We start from the raw sequence: 19,442 nt of genomic DNA, 5'->3' as shown, positions 1-19,442 counted from the left end.
ATAGTAGTCCAGAGAAAGAAGAGTAGAATCTTTTTCTTCGACAAGAATAGAACTAAAAGTATGTTGAAGTCTGGCCATGATGTGAGTGCTGTGTTTCTACTCTTAAGAAAAAGAGGTTAAGAAATTAGTTTTTAGTACCATACCCAAAGTATGTTCTCTAGAAGTAGATTCCTCTTCAGAATTATTTTGTCTTATCCGAAAAGACTCAGAGCTTTTGGCATCTATTCATTTCAAGTTTTTGTGTGATGAACTTTACTTCAAAACACTCCATTAACAGGAAAATCCCTTGTAATGTAAGAAATCCATGAAGATACCTGAAGCTCAAGTAAATACGAGGTGTCCCTTTAAGACACCTCTACCTCAATAAGGAGACTTATATTTCTCAGTGATGGGAAAACATTAGGATATCAGAGATAAAGCAAGGATATGCTGGTTATCAAACACACACGTCGACAAAAAGTTTTGGGATTTGACAATTTTGCTTTTCTTTTGTCAAAAAAGTATCGTTGAAAAGCTTCAACCTGCTCTGCTTCTAAATATAACTACAAGCAATATATCAATGAAATAAAAGGGATTGGCTGTGGTTTCCTATGGGTCCCTGACTGTCCCACCACTTGTGTACAAACAGGGTAGGCAGGTTACCTGCCCACCTGAAGGCTGCATGATCAAAAAATAAAGATAATAAAAAGGTGACTATTAATCAGTAGAGACTTTGTAGAAAACACCTCCTCAGCTTTTTTAGGTGTTTAGCTATAAAGGCAGAGAACTGCATTTTGGCTTATTTAAGGAACTGACTCGTGGTGTGACACAGTGCTATCATGCAGTTCTTCCACCAGCTGCTTACCTTTGAAATTTGAAGCTGGAGGCTTTAAACCACACATTCTTTCAAGCTTATTGACTAATTGTATCTCATATTCACTCTCTTAACACACATAAATACTGGTGGTCAACACTGGTAGTAATGAACTGTTTCTCCCACCAGCTCTGCAATGTACTACTGCATGATCTGTATTTTAGGGAGATGAGATTTACAGCATAGCTTTAGGCATTCGATTTCTGCATCTCAGTTATGAGCCAAGACTTTCTATACCATCAGCTCAGCCTTCAGAGACCCATTCGGAGCTCGCTCTTCTTCCAATTCACAGCAGGTACTTATTTCTGTATAGAGTCAGATGCCTAAATCTATATGACGGAGTAACTCTTCTCCCTCATCCTTATGTTTCATATTAATTTATTAAATCCCTTCTCCAAGGTAAAGATGGAGCAGTTCTAAGAGATAATGCTATGGTAAAGGAGAGTGTGAGGCACTTATCCTAACGTTTGGGGCAATAAGCTGCAACATCATTCTTCTTTAAGCAATATTTGCATATTTCCTGCCCCCTCATAAATGTGGAGCAACTTCATTTACAAGATTTACAGGAGTAGCATTAAGCAGCAGCAGTTGAAATAGAGTTCTTTAATTCAGACAAAAGAAAATACCTAGTATCCTGATGAATTTAGTGTGGCAGAGAAAAATGTAACAGCATTGTTGCATGAAACAGGAAATCAATGCTAAGTTGTAATAGCTTTGATCAATCATGAGAATCTTTAAAAAACCCTCACTGAACTCTGTGTAATTATATCCCTAATGTGGCAGTTACTGGCTAAGTCATTGCAACCAGTTGTGACTGGAATTATTCCTCACCAAAGTTAAAGTTTAACTTGCAGGAAACCTGTGCTGTGGAGGAAAAGTATGTACAGCTGCAGTTAATTCAGTTCCGAGGCTGAGTGTTAGAGCTCCCCTTTGTGTGTGAAGTCAAGGCATTAACTGCTGCAGCTGTTGTTTACCACTGAAACATGGTGCCTTTGATCGCAGCTCTAAAAGTGCTTTACAAAAAACGATGAAGCCCTTGCACTCATCTTACAGACCACAGCTACAGTGTAAGCTACAAAGAAATTAAGTGACTTGCCCAACATCAAATGCCAAACTTGTCCTGGAATCAGGGTCTGATCTCTAGTTTGTACTGCCTATAGCTACAACTTTGTTGCTGAACTCATTGCACTGAAAACTGCAGAAAAGTAAAGCCATTTTAAAAGATGCTGTTCAATGTCGCATTTTCAAGACAAAGTATTAAAACATGCCACAAAGTAAAAAGACAGCATAAGTAAAAGTTTTCAGAAGCTTACATCCAACTGGCCTTTTAAGCAATTTGTAAACCTGCTAAAGTACTTGAATTTTATAATCCCAAATGTGAACTAAACTGGCTGCATCAATTCAATGCAATCCCAAGAGAAAATTTTTTTAAATCTTCCTTGAAACAGCACTGTTAATTATTGTTGAAAGTGGCATGGGAGAGGTCACTGAACTGATAACACTTAGATATAGTGTTTTTAACTCTTTGATATTGGCACTTCTGGGGACAAGCCTACCTAGACAAGCTATTAGACAAAGATTCCATCTAGCACATTGATTTCTTAACCTAGTGAGAAGCATTTAAAATAAGGATTGAATGGGGCAGTTAGAAATGCATAAAGGAAAATAATAAGGCAACCTGAACAGTGGCCTAAAATGTATTATTTATTTATAAACGATTTATTTATAAATATAGTAATAATTAGGCAATGAGAGAGAAGAGTGAATGAAACCAGTCTTATATGGTTGTATAAATACACAGTAAAGATGAGAAAAAGCTGAAAGTCTTAATACAATGAACAAGATTGTACGTCAATTAGTATGAGAAGTATTAGTACCAGAATACAAATTACAAGATACAAGGTTTATTAAAAATGGGGAACTGATGAAAATCTTGCTTTACTTGTCAGAGATTCATATGCTTGCTCAGTAGTCCAAAATACAGGAATAACTACAGGTTTTTGAAGAAAATCTCTGTGAAATTATTTCAAAAGGGTACATTTCTCAATCTCCCTCTCCACACTGACAAAATCAGACTTCAGTACCTGGAGAACTTGAGCATAGGCTGAAAAATAAAAGGGAAAAAAAGTTAGAAACTTTAGATCAAGGGCATGGCTTCAAACAACTTCAATGTGAAGAATGAAATTATAGACCACTGACATCGGTAAACTGTGAATTCTTTATTCATACCAAACTCAAGGGAAAAGTCTGTAGAAAAAGAAGTTTAAAAATGGTAAGAGTACATGGAGACAAAGAGATGAAATTGGAAGAAAAACCCCAAAACAATTTCTTATAAACCCAGTAGTATTAAATACAAACAAACAAAAACCCACAAGGAAGTGGCCATACAATTCCCAGCAGGCAGGCAAAGACATCACCTCTTTAGCTGATGCCCAGAAATCATATTATCTGATCTGCAACAATCTTTTGCAAAAGGGTCAGATAAACAGTTATGAGTGCAATTAAGACTTTAACCTAAGTATGTAAGAAAGAGCTGAGAGAAAGCTTAGAAAGTGAGAAAACCATCCAACCATTACTAATTAGCTGTGCTTGATGAACTTTGTTTTGAAATTGATCTCATTAGAGCAGTTATTTCTAATGACCACAGGAAATCAAAAGACTGTGGAAACAACAGATAGTGCTGCTTCAATTTTTTTTTCTTTGTTTGTATGGAGGTGGTACTTTACAAACTAGGCAGCTCATCTTCAATTTTGCTTCAAATGTTTGAAAAGATAATCAGGACCCTTTGAAAGCACCTCAAAGATGACAAGTGACAATTACTATGTGTTGAACAACACTTGAAAAATTAACCTAATTTCTTTTTAGGACAGCATAACAACTCTTCTGGTAATGGGAGAAGTCGCAGTTATATTTTGACCACGACAAGGTTTTAACATTTGGCAGATGATGCAAGTAAGGTCTCAGCTGGAGATTTTTGGACATTGCTTTACCTCGCTCCCAAACTGTGAATGCAATAGAAAGTCCAGAGAGTGATCTGATTTCTAGGAATTTATTCAGGAGGAAAAATTGCCTTCATTAATGACTTAGACGCAGAACTTGAAGGAATATTATGCAAGAGTATTCCTGGGAGGAGCTGTTGACTCCCTTGAGGGCAGAGAGGCCCTGCAGAGCAAATCAGAGAGATGGGCAACCCCAAATGTATGAACCTTAACAAGGGCAAGTGCCAGATTAACAAGGGCAAGCATTTGGGATGGGGCAACCCTGGTTGTGTGTACAGACTGGGGAATGAGATGCTGGAGAACAGCACCGGGAAAGGGACCTGGTCAATGGCAAGTTGAATATGAGTCAGCAGTGCCCCGGCAGCCAGGAGGGCCAACTGTGTCCTGGGGGGCATCAGGCAAAGCATCGCCAGCTGGTCAAGGGAGGGGATTGTCCCGCTCTGCTCTGCACTGGTGCGGCCTCACCTTGAATATTGTGTGCAGTTTTGGGCACCACAATATAAAAAAGACATTAAGCTCTCAAGAAAGCGTCCAAAGGAGGGCAACAAAGATGGTGCAGGGCCTTGAAGGGAAGCCGTATGAGGAGGAGCGGCTGAGGTGACTTGTTCTGTTCAGCCTGGAGGAGACTGAGGGGAGACCTCGTTGCAATCTACAACTTCCTCAGGAGGGGAAGCAGAGGGGCAGGTATTGATCTCTTCACTCTCTTGACAAGTGACAGGACCCAAGGGAACTGGGCGAACAGCATGAAGCTGTGTCAGGGGAGGTTTAGGAAAAGGTTTTTCACCCAGAGAGTGGTTGAGCACTGGAACAGGCTTCTGAGGGAAGTGGTCACAGCACCAAGCCTGACTGTTCAAGAAGTGTTGAACTTCTCAGGCACAGGATATGATTTTCTTGGGGTGTCCTGCACAGGGCCAGGAGTTGTACTTGGTGATTCTGATGAGGCCCTTCCAACTCAGCATATTCTATGATTCTACCCTCCAGCAGACCAACACTCCCACCCAACTTGGTGTCACCCAACCTGTTACACCATGGTGAACCAATACTCTTCAGTTTTGATCCTTTGACTTTCTTTCCAAGGAGAAAAAGCTAACTGGTTTGCATTTCAAGAATCACATATTAAAAGTACTTGTATCTCACTGCTTCACATGGTCAGTCCTGAACTGCTATTTTTAGTATACTTGATTTTACAATGAAGACTTTTGTGGACTACAGGACCACCTGGATTTTTCACTGCTATCAGCAGGATAAATGGGACTACATAGAAAAGGGGGAAGTAAAGACAAAACTTTCCTACTTAGTCTTCTTTTCAACTGTAATGCAGCCTCATTCTATTCTGACTTCTACCAGTATTCAGAAAAATTCATTGGGTATCATAAAAAAAAATTATTTTCAAAACCAGCACTATAATCATTGCACACAAAAGATGAGGTGATTTTCTCTTTTTGGAAAACCTTACTATATATATATATATATTCATACTATATAGACATTTACACAGTGCTTTTTATCACAAAATTACCTTCAGCAATATCTGTTGGGGCACATATAAGCCAGACCCCTCTACTTGTCTGGCATACAGCTAGAAAGCAGGAGCACTGCCCATTCCTCTTCCTTGCACATCCTGAAAGTGTTAAAATGTTTTATGATAAAGGGGGGAAACTGTTCTAGGAGCATATTTACAGCTACAAGAGTATCTCTGCTTTTAGTATCGACAAGCACATAATATGCAAACACAGTGAGTGACCCTGACTTTCTGGAAGGAATTCAGAAACCTGTTTAAAAAAACCCCCATGGTCACAGGCACACTTTGCTTCTAAATATACTATACAGCTGTGAAAACGGCACCCCATGATAGCTTTGCAGGCCTGAAAGAACATATTCATTCCGTAGAGTTTCCCACACTTGCTAAGTAAGATGACTCCATGCTACGACACTCTTAATATGCCTTAGATAGTATCTGTTCTTTGCATCTTCTAGCAATAGATAATGACAGAACAGATTTTCTTCTTAATAGCTGGGTTCTATAAACCAATAAAATTTGCTTAACGAGAGAAGAACCACCACAGTAAAAACAAGCCAAACCTGAAAAAGCATCTAAAAGATAATGCTTTTGGTGGGTCAAAGTCAGCTAAGGTATGATAAAAAAAAATTAGACAAGGCTATTCCCTTGCTCACAAGTATCTGTCCAACAAGTATTTCTTGTGGATAAAGTCAGGTGTTTGTATCTTAGCCCCAAAGTCAACCATCAAGTAGCTGCATCACAAATAAGAATGAATCAGGGCCTTGGTGATGAAGATTTCCACTATCAAAAGTGGAATCACCAGTGTGAATAACTTCAGGGGTTCTACAGTGAGAAAAATAAGTATTTTGATGAGAATTACAGTGACTGATAGAATCACCATTACTTCTGCCTTAAACATTTCAGGTGGTATGGGCATTGAAGGAGACGCACACTCATTTCCCTAATGACAGGGTCAAGAAAGTCTATGATCACTTGCAGGCTGCTTCTGGAACAGAAGGTGGATTCCCTTTGGGTGAATACCCTACCCCTGGAATTAGCCTGTAAGAGAGTATCCTGCTCTCTCAGGAACGATGTACTCAATATATCTGAAGTGATTGGACAATATATATCTAGTATATATCTTTGACTTACCTAGACTACCAGCAAATACACCCTGTGTTTGATCCACCTGCTTTTCTTAGCACAACTACGTCTCTCCATCAGGCTTGGAAATAAAATTGTGCATCCCTCTGACCACTGATAACATTTATCAGGCAGAATAAGTGGCATCTAACACAAGGAACAGACATCACTTTTGGTCTGGAAGGTAGCAGAGTAAGGCTACCTTACCTTACCTTACCTTAAAAAGTCTTTGTAAAATATTATTGCCTAATCCCATCTGCCATAAAAGGGAGTTTAGAAACTTCCGAATTTTTCAAGTGATTTGCAAAACAGTGAGGGGAATGTCCTGGGCCCAAAATACGCAGACTTTCACCTGCTTTCATAATGACTGGTAAGCCCTCAAATGACTAGACTATTCATAGTGACTACTGCTACATCAAAGACCTTAGCTAGGTATGTTTGAACTCAGCAGGGAGACAGTAGCACATGTGCAAGTTCTCTGGCACGGAAAGAACAGCTGTGCTGGGCACCTTTCTTTGGAGAAGCGCTAACAGAGTTCTGCTGAGGAGTTCACAGGTTGTGTCCTCTCCACCTCCCCTTTGGAGATCAGAGTATTCATCGTCTTCAGCAGCCATAAGAGACTCATGTCAGACCTTGTAACTGCAAAATTTGTATGGTGGGAGGGAAGACTGATGTTCTCAGATATAACATAAATGTTTTTAAAAGTCTATTTAGCAGTGTTGTAGAGCATGAGACTCCATATTAATGATCACTCAAAGAAGTAACACCAAATTTGACATCTGACTGAAGTCTGACTAGTTTGGTCACCCAGGGTGAATTGGTGACTTTGCTTTTAAAGCACACTGTAAATATTGTGAACAAATACAAGCTGTTACATAAAGCAGTGCTGAACTGTGACCATCCTGATGCCAGATCTCAACTATGGAAGCAATTCACTAAGGCCTAGATGTGAGAATGGTCATTATGCCTTTATTTTTGAAATGGGGAAAATGCCTTTGAAAGTAATTGAAGAATTGCAATTACCAAAATCACTTAGAAAAAATATTTTGCATTGCAAGAATAAAATATGAGATGGTATTAACTACAACTTGCTTAAATGTCACCAAGTCACCAGTGGAGTACCCTAGGGGTTGATATAAGGGCTGATACTGTTTAACACCTCCATTAAAAACATGGATGGTGGGACAGGGTATATTCTTGGCAGTTTTGCAGGAGTGGCTGATGCACCAGATAGTTGTGCTGCCATCCACAGAGACCTGGACAGGCTGGAAAATTTGGCTTAGAGGAATCTTGTGAAGTAGAAATGCATTTAGGGAGGAACAAGCCCAGGCACCACTACACGCTGGGGATCAACCACCTGGGAAGCAGCTTTGCAGAAAAAGACCTGAGAATCCCAGGGGACAAACTGAACAGAGGCCAGCAATGAGTCCTTACAGCAAAGACAGCCAGTAGTGCCCTGAATGGTGCCAGCAGATTGATGGAGGTTATTCCCTGCTACTCTGCACTAGTGAGGCCCCACCTGGAATGTTCAGTCCAGTTCTGGGCCCCCCAGTACAAGAAAGATATAGACTCAGTAGAACAAATCCAGTGCAGGGTCACAAAGGACTAGTAAAGGACTTGCATATGTGGAAAGGCTGGGAGAGTTGGGACTGGAGAAGAGAAGGCTCCAGGAGGATCTTATTATATTTGTTTATAAATATTTGATAAGCAGGGGTGAAGAGAGAGGCAGGCTTTTCTCAGCAGTGTCCAGTGACAGGAAAAGAGGCAATGGGCACAAACAAAAAAACCCAAAACAAATGAAATGCTACAAATGAACACCCCCTCCCAAAATGAAACCAACTAAAAACCAAAACAAAACAAAAATAAAACCAAACCAAAACAAAAAACCTCAAACCCAAAACCAACAGGAAATTCAGCATGAACACGAGAAAATATTTTTACTGTGGGGTGGTCCAACATGGCAACAGATTGCCCAGAGAGGCTGTGGAGTCTCCACCTGTGGAGATCCACAGAACTTCAATGGACATGGTCTTGAGCAACCTGCTCCATCAGGGGAGTTTGGACTGTTTCATCTCCAAAGGCCTCTTCCAACCTAAGTGATCCTGTGATTCTGTGAAATAGAAAAGTAAAACCATCCTATTGCATAGCTCTGTATTGTATTCTCCAGCTTGTTAGATTAAAAGGCACTTCTGGTTAAAGAAACTATTTTATCAAACTAGCTATACCAAGTATACTGAATTTCTAACAGCATTGAGGTAACTGACCCATATTTGGTTTGTTCATATTCATTTATGTTCAGGAAGAAATCCACTAGACACTTGCAAGGACTCTGGCCTTAATTATAATACCCAATACTGCAAGCTTAAGTACTACATCAAAAATGTATTAGATAACAGTCTCATTAGCTTCTCATAATGCATACGCCATAGTGATTTGACTCGTTACATTAAAAAGGAAGATGATTAGTGAAAATGGGATCTTTTCCATTACTCCACACTTGTATGCAGATCGTAATATTACCATCATAACTCTGTGTATAAAAATAAACTGCCTCTGCAGTTTGTCTTATAATCTGTGCTCAATACTGACACTCACAGGCCATCTAAATATTTGTTATGTAGCCAGCCTCACTGAAAGTTCTGCATAGGCATGTCTTTATAAGACTGGGCTTGCAACCTTATAAATTCAATATATCATTCAATATAATTTCATTTGAATTTCACTGCACTGCTAGAGGATTGGCTGTATCTTGCCTGTTGCTGCTGGGCAAATGGATACTTCCTCTTCCAAAATGAAAGATGGGCTAATTCACTCATGCCATGATGTGGGAAGAGGGAAACTCACAAAGGAAGGTGTCAGAAAATATTATACGGAAAATACTGCTTTCATTTGCCTAAAAAACCCCCAACAAACCCAAAATAACTGAAAAACCCCAAAGTACCAAATCCCCCAAACAACCAACAGACCCTCCCAACAAAATCTCCACAACAGAAGGATGTTATGTCTTACCTGTATTCCTGATGTTGAATCAGATGCCCAGTTTATTTACATTCACTGCTCTATCTCCTCTAAGACACCCAGCCAACATTGTAAAAAGCATCAAAAGACATACTATGGTCACATGAAAGAAAAAACGAGTTTATGCCATATGCTTCAGCCCACATCAAGTGCAAGAAATTACAGGAATGTTCATGTTACTGTACTGGATAATTAATCTTAGAGTAACAATTACATTATAATGTTCCAAGAACAGGCTGGCCAGAGTTTATAGCTCCTGGTTATTCAACAGAGAACTCCTTTGTATGTGTTAAGAAAGCATTAAAATATATTTTTCAAGAAAACTCAGGTCACTTTGCAATACAGTAGCTACAAAACATTTATTTTTTAAATAAAAACATTTAAATCATCAGGTTTTGTAAAACAGAATATCAAGTGTTTATCTTAATCTTTGTAGTGTAAGCACCTTGAGTTTTATGCTAAAATAATCAACATAAATTATTATTTGGTCAGGCTATTAACCTACGTTGAAATAAATATCCTTTTAACCAAGACAGTTCACTTAATGCATATCAGATTCCCATAACTTTACAGAAAGTTTCTCTGGTGACAAGTGAGATACATACTGTGCTACCACGATTGAAATAATTTTTTTTCTTTTTGTCTTTTTAATTACAGTGAAGACTGGCCTATAATTTTAAACTATAAAAAAACAATTATAAAGCACTACAGACTATAGCTTAAAAAAATTGCATCACATAAGAGAAATATTTGAGATGGCTTACCTAAACTGTCTCAGAACAACAGGTGGAATACAAACTTTTAAAAACTCTACTTAGAAGCACTGGGCTGGCCATATCACATGTCCCAATCTTATGGGAAATTATCCACTGAACAGGAATAGAAATCTTTGTTTAATTGCAAGAGAGATAAGCCACTAATAAGTGAAAACATTATAACTCAAAGGGCTTTTCATGCTGATGCTATTGATTACAAAACATGGGGTGCAAAATTCAACACTTAAAATTATACAAACCTTAAAAATACAGAACAGAACTTAACAGAAGTTTAAAAGTCAAAACACTTCAGCACCTGAGATTTTCCTGTAGAAAGCCAAACACTTTCTTCAGAAACATGTAATACAATCAGCTCATTTTTCTCTCAGTATTACACAGGAATAATTGATCAAGCAAGAGCTGAAATATACATAATGCTCCAAAATTCTAATTAAGCCTTGACGGAATATCTGCTATCAAGCTGTACTTTTAAAATCTGATTCACAATTTTATTTTAGAAAAATATTTTGTATTAAAACTGGAATAGAGAATCTATGAAAGTGTTCTGGCGAAATTTAAGTTTAAAGGAAAGACAAGAACAGTATGTGACTTGAATCATGTTGACAAAAAACTAAGAATACTGAAACAGAAACAGGTTTGAACAAAATGTAGTAACTTAATAATCTGTTATGCAAGCATTTAGATTTAGAGACAACTAGTGGTTTTGTCTTTACTTTAGGTAAACTAATACTTAAAGAAATCCTTTTCTATTTTCAGTTTCAGAGACGGAAAGTTGCATTTTCTGCATTCTGCTCTGTGTGATTAAGCCTTCATGATTTTGTTTGTATAATGTCATCCTCAAGGTAGACACGATACTGCATACCAGTCTTAAAACACAAAATTTCTTTTTTAATCTCTTGGTTTTGAAGCTTTAAGGAATTGTGTATTCTATTTAACAACTAAGCTCCCATACTGCAGAGCAAAGGAGAAGAAAACATTTCAAACAAAGGTCTTAACAAAACAGTATTCTGATGAGAACATAGTAGTTTTAATTGAACATTATCTAATTTTATTTATGAAAACTATTTAAATGTCAAATGATCTGCAAAATTAAAACTTCAAATACTGGAAAATGAGGGACTGTTCCTTCAATTCTAAAAATGCTTTCATCAGGGAAAGGATACTATACATTTGGTTTTATTTAATCATTCACTTAGTGATACTATAAAAAATTAAACTACCAGTGTTATCAAGGCTAAAAGTTCCTCCCCCCACAATTAACTACTCAAATTTTCTGGAACCTTTCTATCACTGAAAACCAGTCAAGCACATCTGTTTTTGTCCTTTGATTCCTAAATAAGTAAGCAGGCACTCAGTAGTACCTTAGGAAGAAAAGCTACAGAGATTATACTGAAAGATTTCATAATAAATTATAGCAGTTTTAAAATTAAGTGCAATAAAATGCACCATTGGCTCACTTAAAACCAATTATTCTTAAAACCCACCATCTTTCTTTAATACAAGGTGCAGCAGAGTTTAAAAAACAAGAAGGTGGGAAAACCCCTCCACCACAAACAAAAAATTCAAACCCAAGAATATTGCTTTCAGTGCAAACACTGTAGTCTTCAAAAGGTTAAGAGTACAAATATTTACGTTCCAGTGTATCCTTACCTACAAGGAATGTTGTTTCACATTACAAAGTATGTCAAATACCTTTACTCCAATCACAATACTAAAGTTTACTCTCTCAAATCGATATGACGGCTGAAACCGAAATGTTTATATAAGCGGTGTAACTTTCTGGAGAAACTAATGAACATAGTTGAAAGTTCTCCCAAAAACCAAGGGCAAAGAATGCAAATTCAGCTGCTGGTCCTCAACCAATTTCAGTATCAAATACCAACATGTAACCACCTCCCTAATGCGCAGTGAACAGAGGCTCCTGTACCAGCACCTTAAATTCGCTGTACCCCTCCCTAAATCTACAGGCCACAGAGGCAAGCTGCAGACAACCACTTCTTAGGTGAAACTCTTTTTCACAGAAGAGTTGGCTTTAGGTCATTTGTTTTTTCCATGTGCAAGGCTTAAAATTCTAGCAGAACCTCTCAAACCTAAAGAAAACTTCTGTCACACTGCAGAGGGAGGTGGGCATGTTATTTTAGTTATTCAAAATAGACTTATGAAGTTCACCTAGAATACTCCTTTTGCAGCATTGTGCTTTTAGAGTAACTAGGTGGAATTCCAAGGAACATTTGAAAAAGGCAACTACTACCCTTAATTAGATGCCCCTTTTAATAATTTTGGTACTATTTGTCACAGTACATCAGAAAACAGCAGCACAAAGCGTTACACAGACAGGAATTTCATATTTGTTCCCCTTTAAGAAGCAAACATTTTTAAAATGAAAGGCACTCATGACAGAAACTCTCTCTCCAGTTCATATATAGATGGCCGACAAGTTTTGCTCTTCATTCTACATAAAGGCACAGTACAGTCTCTGTTTTGACCTTCCACATCAATATCAAGTAATGAGGGCATGTGACAGTTAGTTCTTTCCTCGGTATCTGGCAAGAAGTTAACATCTGGATGTACGTTGCCCTCTAAACATTCAGAGTCATTAGAGTTTGGTTTAATAATACGTGGAATAATCTGCCAGGGATCGATTTTACTTCTTAGAGAAGAAGGTCGAGGCCTTGATACAATATTGACAGCAGTTTGCTTTTCAGTTGGAACACCACTGTGATTGCTTCTTTGTTGCAGAGATGGAGAGTGTAAAGCTCCAGTAACTGATAGAACTGGTAGTCTGGAGACATCATCGGTTGAAGCAACTCCATTAGCTAGGGGAAAGAAAGTACAAAAATAAAAATACCAATTTAAACTATGTGACTACTTGGATTCTTTGCCATTTGTAAAACTGGGTTGTCATAAACACTAGTAGCTTTTTTTTCCCCCAACAGAAAACTTAAGACGCTTGTACATTTTTGGGAAATCTCCTAGGACAAGACCAGCAGCGCTCAAGTAACGTGTTTGCATCTATGCTCTCTGCTACTGGTCATCACTATTTATTTTCTATTGCTACAAAAGAGATGTACAGAGAAAGCATTAGCTACTCAGCCACTGGCTGGACATTAATACTGGAATAAAGCCCCATGAATTCATCCAGTTATTATGAGGAATTACACATGCAGAGAGTACCATAAAGATATTACATTTAAGCCATCACTGAACACCAGTATGGAAATTTAGAACTTCTTTTCAAAAACTCATTGATCATGAACTTAGTCAGATTTAAAGACTTTATTTTGGGCTTAAATTTTTATCAACAGCTTGACTTAAGGATTCATGGAAGTTCTTAATTACGCACCTGTGGTCTGAAAACGGTTCCCATCTGATAAGGTTCGTCTGTGACCCAACACACTTAACTTTGTGGAGGAATCTTTTGGCACGTTTTGAGATTCTTGTTTCAGACCAAGATTAAAAGGCTGATTTTTCAATTGTGTAGAAACTGTGTTGGGAGCCAGCTGTATCCTCTGTTCTCTCTTACTTTCAGAAGTTTGAGATGAAAAGACATCAGTGGAACTACATCGACCGCAATCACCAAGCACAGTACTTACAAAAGCATCTTCACTGTCAGACTGAAGTAGGCATTTTGTGGAAATGGAGGGCATAGAGAGAAGATTCACAGTATTTGCAGTTGAATTTAGAGATGGAATACTTGTTTCCTCTTTCTTGGACTGCAGTCGTGTAGGGCTGGCACTCCTGCGAAATTTTGAAGCACGCTGAAATATTCCATCACGCTTCTTCTTCTCATCTTTAGGCAAGAGTTCATCTGGACCCTGCGATTTGTTCAGCTCTCTGATATCTAAGCCCAGGGCAACAGATGCAAGGAGGACAGCACACCCATACAGCACTGAATCAGTCTTCTTTTTGTGCAGTGTCCTGCTCAGACTGTTTGTAGGTGTCATTTGAGGAGTACTATTTGTAGAACTAGCAGAGGTTCCTTCTTCAAAGCTCTCATGTTCTACCGTATTCTCTCCCTGATCATCTTTCCAAAGAGGTAGATTAATGTAGGCCTGATTGGGCAACTTAATTGGCTTTGGTCTTTTGCTGTCCAAACCTTCAGGGATAAGTTTCTTATCAGTACAGACACCTGTAAAACATCACAGTAACCTTTAAGATTGCAATTCACCTCTTTTGGTACTGCACGTCTGCCTATGTGCATCATTATTGCCTTTCAGTTGCACAAGTATTAATCTTGACGGATACTGTACAGCTCAGACTCACATTGTGAGATACAGAAATACATCCTATGCCTAAACTACTTTGTGTTTGCAACACTTTGGTAGTGCTTTTCCAATAACACAGAAAATACTTCTGTGTATGGATTACAGAGAATTATTTTACTATACATGAACTGCCAGGTATGATCTCAAATGCATTCTTTACAGTACTTTCAATTAAGCTGCATTCCAAAACCCAGTGCGTTACTAGAAATTTTTCCAATTAATTCATTAGGTCTTGTGGTCCAGAGTGAAATGTATACTGAAATATTTGAAATTCAAATATATAAATATATAAATATATAAATATATAAATATATAAACTTTGTATGTAGTAGTAGTACGCTAATAAATCTATAAAATTACTATTTGTGAAGGCTTAATTTATACTCCTCTACCAGTATACAAGAGGATGAAAATGCATTTTTCCAGTGGTGTCCAAGCAGCTTACCATTTCCTCTTCCTAGCATAAACCCAGCTGCTGGTATGGACACCAAGTTATATCACGGGTTTTTCCCCTGACACTGGTAACTTACTTTTCTCAGGTAAGAGAATCTGTAGCATAGGAAGTATGTGTAAATTTGAAAATTATTATGAATATTGTATAGCCACAGCACATTATAGCAATGGACATAAAAAGCAACATGCAGCTATTATGTTCCTGATACTAAGAAGCTTAAGCATGTTTTTCCTTATGATTTTACCTGTAAATAGCCAAATGTTGCCTAAACAACTTCAGGATTTGAAATCTATACATTTTTTCTTGAAAATTTAGAGAACAGGTCTCATTCAAAAAAAGAGGGAACTAATATCAGGGAATACATTACAGCTTACAGGTTTTTAAAGGACTACACATTTTTTCAACTACTATGCAGAACCCACTAAGAATGTCATTCTTGATCATTTAAATTTCAAGACAATTACTGATTTAGATTCTTTTAAAAAGAAATGAGGAAGTGATGACTGCAGACCTCATATACAGATCAGCCTGCAACTCAAAAATGTGGAAAAAAATCTCTATGTGGTACTGCTCACAGACTATGTATTTTCTTAGCTATCAATGATGGAAATGTAAAGATGCTAACACTTGCAATTTTTATAGATCTACTCTTCTAATAATCTCCATAATCCTTGAGGAGTTCAAGCAGTACAATTTATAACACTGGAGGTAAAGTTTATGCCATTATATAGCAACTTGAACTTTTTCAAAGATAGGTCTTACCTTGGTCCACAAAGAGTGAAGCTAAGGGAACACCCTTCTGATTTTTCATTAAAATGGTTGACCAAGGATTGCTGCCATCTGAAAGGGGTCTTACTCTGCAATAACAATAGTTATTTTGACATTAGAGAAGATACCATGCTTACATATACTTCATGAGAGAATTACTCTTTCTTTTCAAACTATAAACATGTAGGACATCACTTGAAAACAGTAAAGCTTTCCAAAGATAAAAAGGAATTATGTAGTAACATAGATTCGTATGATTATAAATGCATACATGCTTTATGTCAGATATTCCTTAGATGATGAAAATTGCATGCCTAAAAAGAAAGGCAATGAAAACTGGGCCTTGACTACCTATTGAACAATGCAAGTTGGAGAAAACCTGCACAAGAGTTTCATTGTGTCAAAGAAATGATGTGAATATTGGAAGTTTATTAAACGTAGTGACTTTAAAGCAAACAAAAATATTATAAAGCCAGTTTCAACAGATGGCCTGGAACCAACTCCTGACACAGGTAAATGAGTGGATGTCCTTGTCAAGAAAAAAAAAAGGCATTATAAATAATTGTATATACTAAAAAAAATAAGGAAAAGGATTTCTTACTTCAGGGAAGCTGCTTATCTCTAGTTTTGAGCCATTGGAAAAAATAATCTGAGAGTAAAGGTGTTCAACTGATTTTCAGAACCCTTTCACCCTCTTTTTGTCAGCATAAATGATGCTGCCTGTGTGAATTGTGCCTTACATATGCCAAGTCAGTCAGTCATATTTAATCATATTGAAAGGGCCCACTGGGGGCCATGCTTGCAGTTCCTCAAGTTAATGTGAGGAAGGGAGAGAGACAGGCCATGAATGTCAGGTATGCATTAGCAGCCCAGCATCTCAGAATATTCCAAGTCTCAAAACACAGAGACAAAGGGTAATAGATAAGAGTCACTAAAATTTTAAGATAAGTAGGCATTTTATCTTCAAGCCTAAGTGGGGGAGCTCCTCATTATTAAAGTAGTTTCTAAATTAATAGGTAAGAGTTTTCATTGTAACCAGAAAATGCAGAACTTCTCACACTCACTACCTATGCCAGTGATTCAGTTACCAAGAATGTTTCAGTATGATCAAACAAACAAAATGTAGTAGACATACTTGTCCTTACAATCTGCACGATCCTTTGTTTGAACTGAACTTGGTCCCCATGTACAACCTTTCTTTTTAAAACTTCTCTTCACATCTTCAAACTCTTCTTGGTGATAAGTTGTGCTCCTTCCCCAAGTTCTGTTGCTTTCATCTGAAGTTACTAGAGATTGGATTTAAAAACACAAACAAAGCCCACACACATAAATAATATTTCTAAAACCAAAATATTTTGACAGAACTTAATATTTTCTCCACTGCAAAACCATTTTGGCACAGTAATAGACAAAGGAGTAGAAAAAAAAAAGAGATTTTTTTTCTTATACAAAAACCACCACACAAACTGCACTGATCCAAAAAGATGAGCAAGCAAGAAAAGTAATTTATGTGCTGACAAGAGACCCAGATTAAAGATAAAGCAGCAAAGCAATCATATTTTCCATGCTTCCTTTAACTGAGAACCTTATATTTAGATAATTCAGACAAGTGAGTTAGACTGAGCACTTAAATTACAACGAAGAAAACGTATACTGTGGAACAACTGGTATCAAGTGATACAGAATATTCCAATTCTGACCATGATTAACATTTTCTTTCTCACTACACCAAAACAAATTACACTTTTAAAGTGTCTAACCTCCATTAAATGCTTAGTCTGTCACTGTCTCAACTGATAAATTAAACAGAACCAGCACCTTTAAAACATAATGAAATCTTGCCTTTTTTCACAACCCCACTGGGAAGTTCATATTCACTTGTGATATCTACATCTTGCTGGTACACATATACACTGTTTCTTCGGCCATTAGCTGTGTTTGTATCTGTTTTGGGAATCACTGGGGAAAAATTAAGAGAACTTAGTAGAGATCTTAGTCAAGTTGATTTCAGAAATGGAACTGTTTCCCTCATATTTTTATCTTTGGGTCACAAAGCCTGGATCTATAAAGGCATTAAGCATTCTTCTGATGGTGGGGTTTTACTGTAGGGTTTAAAGGATTCTCTTCCTAGGACCAGACCTGGGAAGGTAGATTTTCACATAGGAATGACTAACTGAAGCAGTAGTTTGCTATCAACTCGGTGTGCTTACAGCCCTGATGGAGAGACCTAAGACAAAAACAATGTAGCCAGTTAAAACAGCATGATAAATGAGATGGCAGTCACATGTCCATGGTTCTGCCACTCCTTCACTGCACAGCATTCTCTTCCTTCCTCACTGTACACTTCTCACTAGCACAGCTTACCCTACTGTAGCATAGCACTACACTTGCCTTCTTTACATTCCCATTTTCAACCACATTCCAGGACCTATGGAATATATATCTTAGTGGTTTTCTTCTCTTCAAAACTCCTTTCAAAATCAGCAGAACTTGTTTTAATAACAAATTAACTAGATTTGTTTTTTAACTTAAAGAACTTCTTGATTTGAAAGCTAGACTAACTCATGACAAAGTGAAGTAGTCAAGTAACAAAGTTGTTATATATGCCTGTTCAAATCACCTGTATTTGAACAAGCCATCTTGAAACAAAGACACTTTGAAGTTAAATCAAGATAAAACGTTATTGTGGGAAAGAGAATTTATTTTGCACAGGTGCAGATGGGTGTGGAAGCTAAATTGTTTCAGCTAGATACTCCTGAGAGATCTGATAAGCTTTCAGGTAAAACCTAGGGATCCAAACTCAGAAGCAGACATGAGCTTCTGTTAAAGGAGAGCCTTTATGTTGTCCAGTATATTCAAGTCCTATAAATACAAATGCCTGCTCAAATGAAAAAAAAAATCCCCAGTGACACTTAGCACACATGCAAGTAGTGGCATTGCTATAGCTTACACAAGGCTATGCATTAAAAAAAAAACAAAAACCAAAAAACCAAAACCAAAAACCAAAGGAAAAAAACACCAAAGAAAACTCAAGAATCATGCCAATACCTGACACTTTCTTCATTTCCAAGCATTTCCTTGCAGAGCAAGAAGAATCAAAGATAAAATGAGACAGTCTAGTTTATACATAATTATGACATTTTACTAATAAAAGCCTTTCTTATCTTTCTGCAATAAATAAACAAGCAACCAGAAAAACCCAATACACTGTTTGAGGCCATGAAACCATTGACAACACAGATACTGTGTCAGCTAACTTCTGAAAAAGACTTTACTTAATTTTCCTTCCATCTCAAATTTTCATTAAGAAAAGCAAGACAGGGTTTGTCCACCTCTCTCCTTCATCCACAACATATGGGTATTAATGGTCTAAGCCCAATGAACTGTATCTGTTATAGTTCAAACAAATAAGGAAGTTACTGCAAGATATCACTTCTCCCCTTTAGACATTAATAACCAAAAGGATTTCATAAGGCAGAGGTGTTTCATAGGAGATGACAGATCTGATTTCTATCCAAACTTTAAACAAAGTTTCAGGCTGGTTTAAAAATCAATCAATCAATCAATCAATGTTTAAAGTAGTTACAGAACGGTATGTAGAAAAAAAAATCCTCATGCATTCTGATTTCCCCTTCTCCTTATTTACATTTGACAAAGCCAGATTC

At 37.4% G+C, this 19,442-nt stretch overlaps 1 protein-coding gene across 4 annotated transcripts in view; it reads right to left on the bottom strand.

Annotated features, from left to right (window-relative positions):
- Positions 1-9,854: 9,854 nt before the first annotated feature.
- The window catches only part of MAP3K21 (mitogen-activated protein kinase kinase kinase 21), a 42,296-nt gene continuing 32,708 nt past the window's right edge, over positions 9,855-19,442 (bottom strand). The window contains exons 7-11 of one of the 4 annotated variants that reach the window (XM_027657349.1): positions 17,596-17,736; positions 16,913-17,063; positions 15,772-15,866; positions 13,634-14,419; positions 9,855-13,106 (exon numbers count right to left, since the gene is read on the bottom strand). In XM_027657349.1, coding sequence (XP_027513150.1) covers positions 12,682-13,106; positions 13,634-14,419; positions 15,772-15,866; positions 16,913-17,063; positions 17,596-17,736 — 1,598 coding nt within the window. In that variant the 3' untranslated portion in view covers positions 9,855-12,681. The remainder of the gene's footprint in view (positions 13,107-13,633; positions 14,420-15,771; positions 15,867-16,912; positions 17,064-17,595; positions 17,737-19,442) is intronic. The other 3 variants (XM_027657350.1, XM_027657353.1, XM_027657352.1) reach the window with 3 other exon arrangements.

The sequence above is a fragment of the Corapipo altera genome, unplaced genomic scaffold, assembly GCF_003945725.1.
Source record: "Corapipo altera isolate COAL_440 unplaced genomic scaffold, ASM394572v1 2c, whole genome shotgun sequence".
In the NCBI taxonomy this organism is placed as follows: domain Eukaryota; kingdom Metazoa; phylum Chordata; class Aves; order Passeriformes; family Pipridae; genus Corapipo; species Corapipo altera.
The sequence above is the reverse complement of the archived record's forward strand: the minus strand, read 5'-3'. Positions and strand labels throughout refer to the sequence as shown.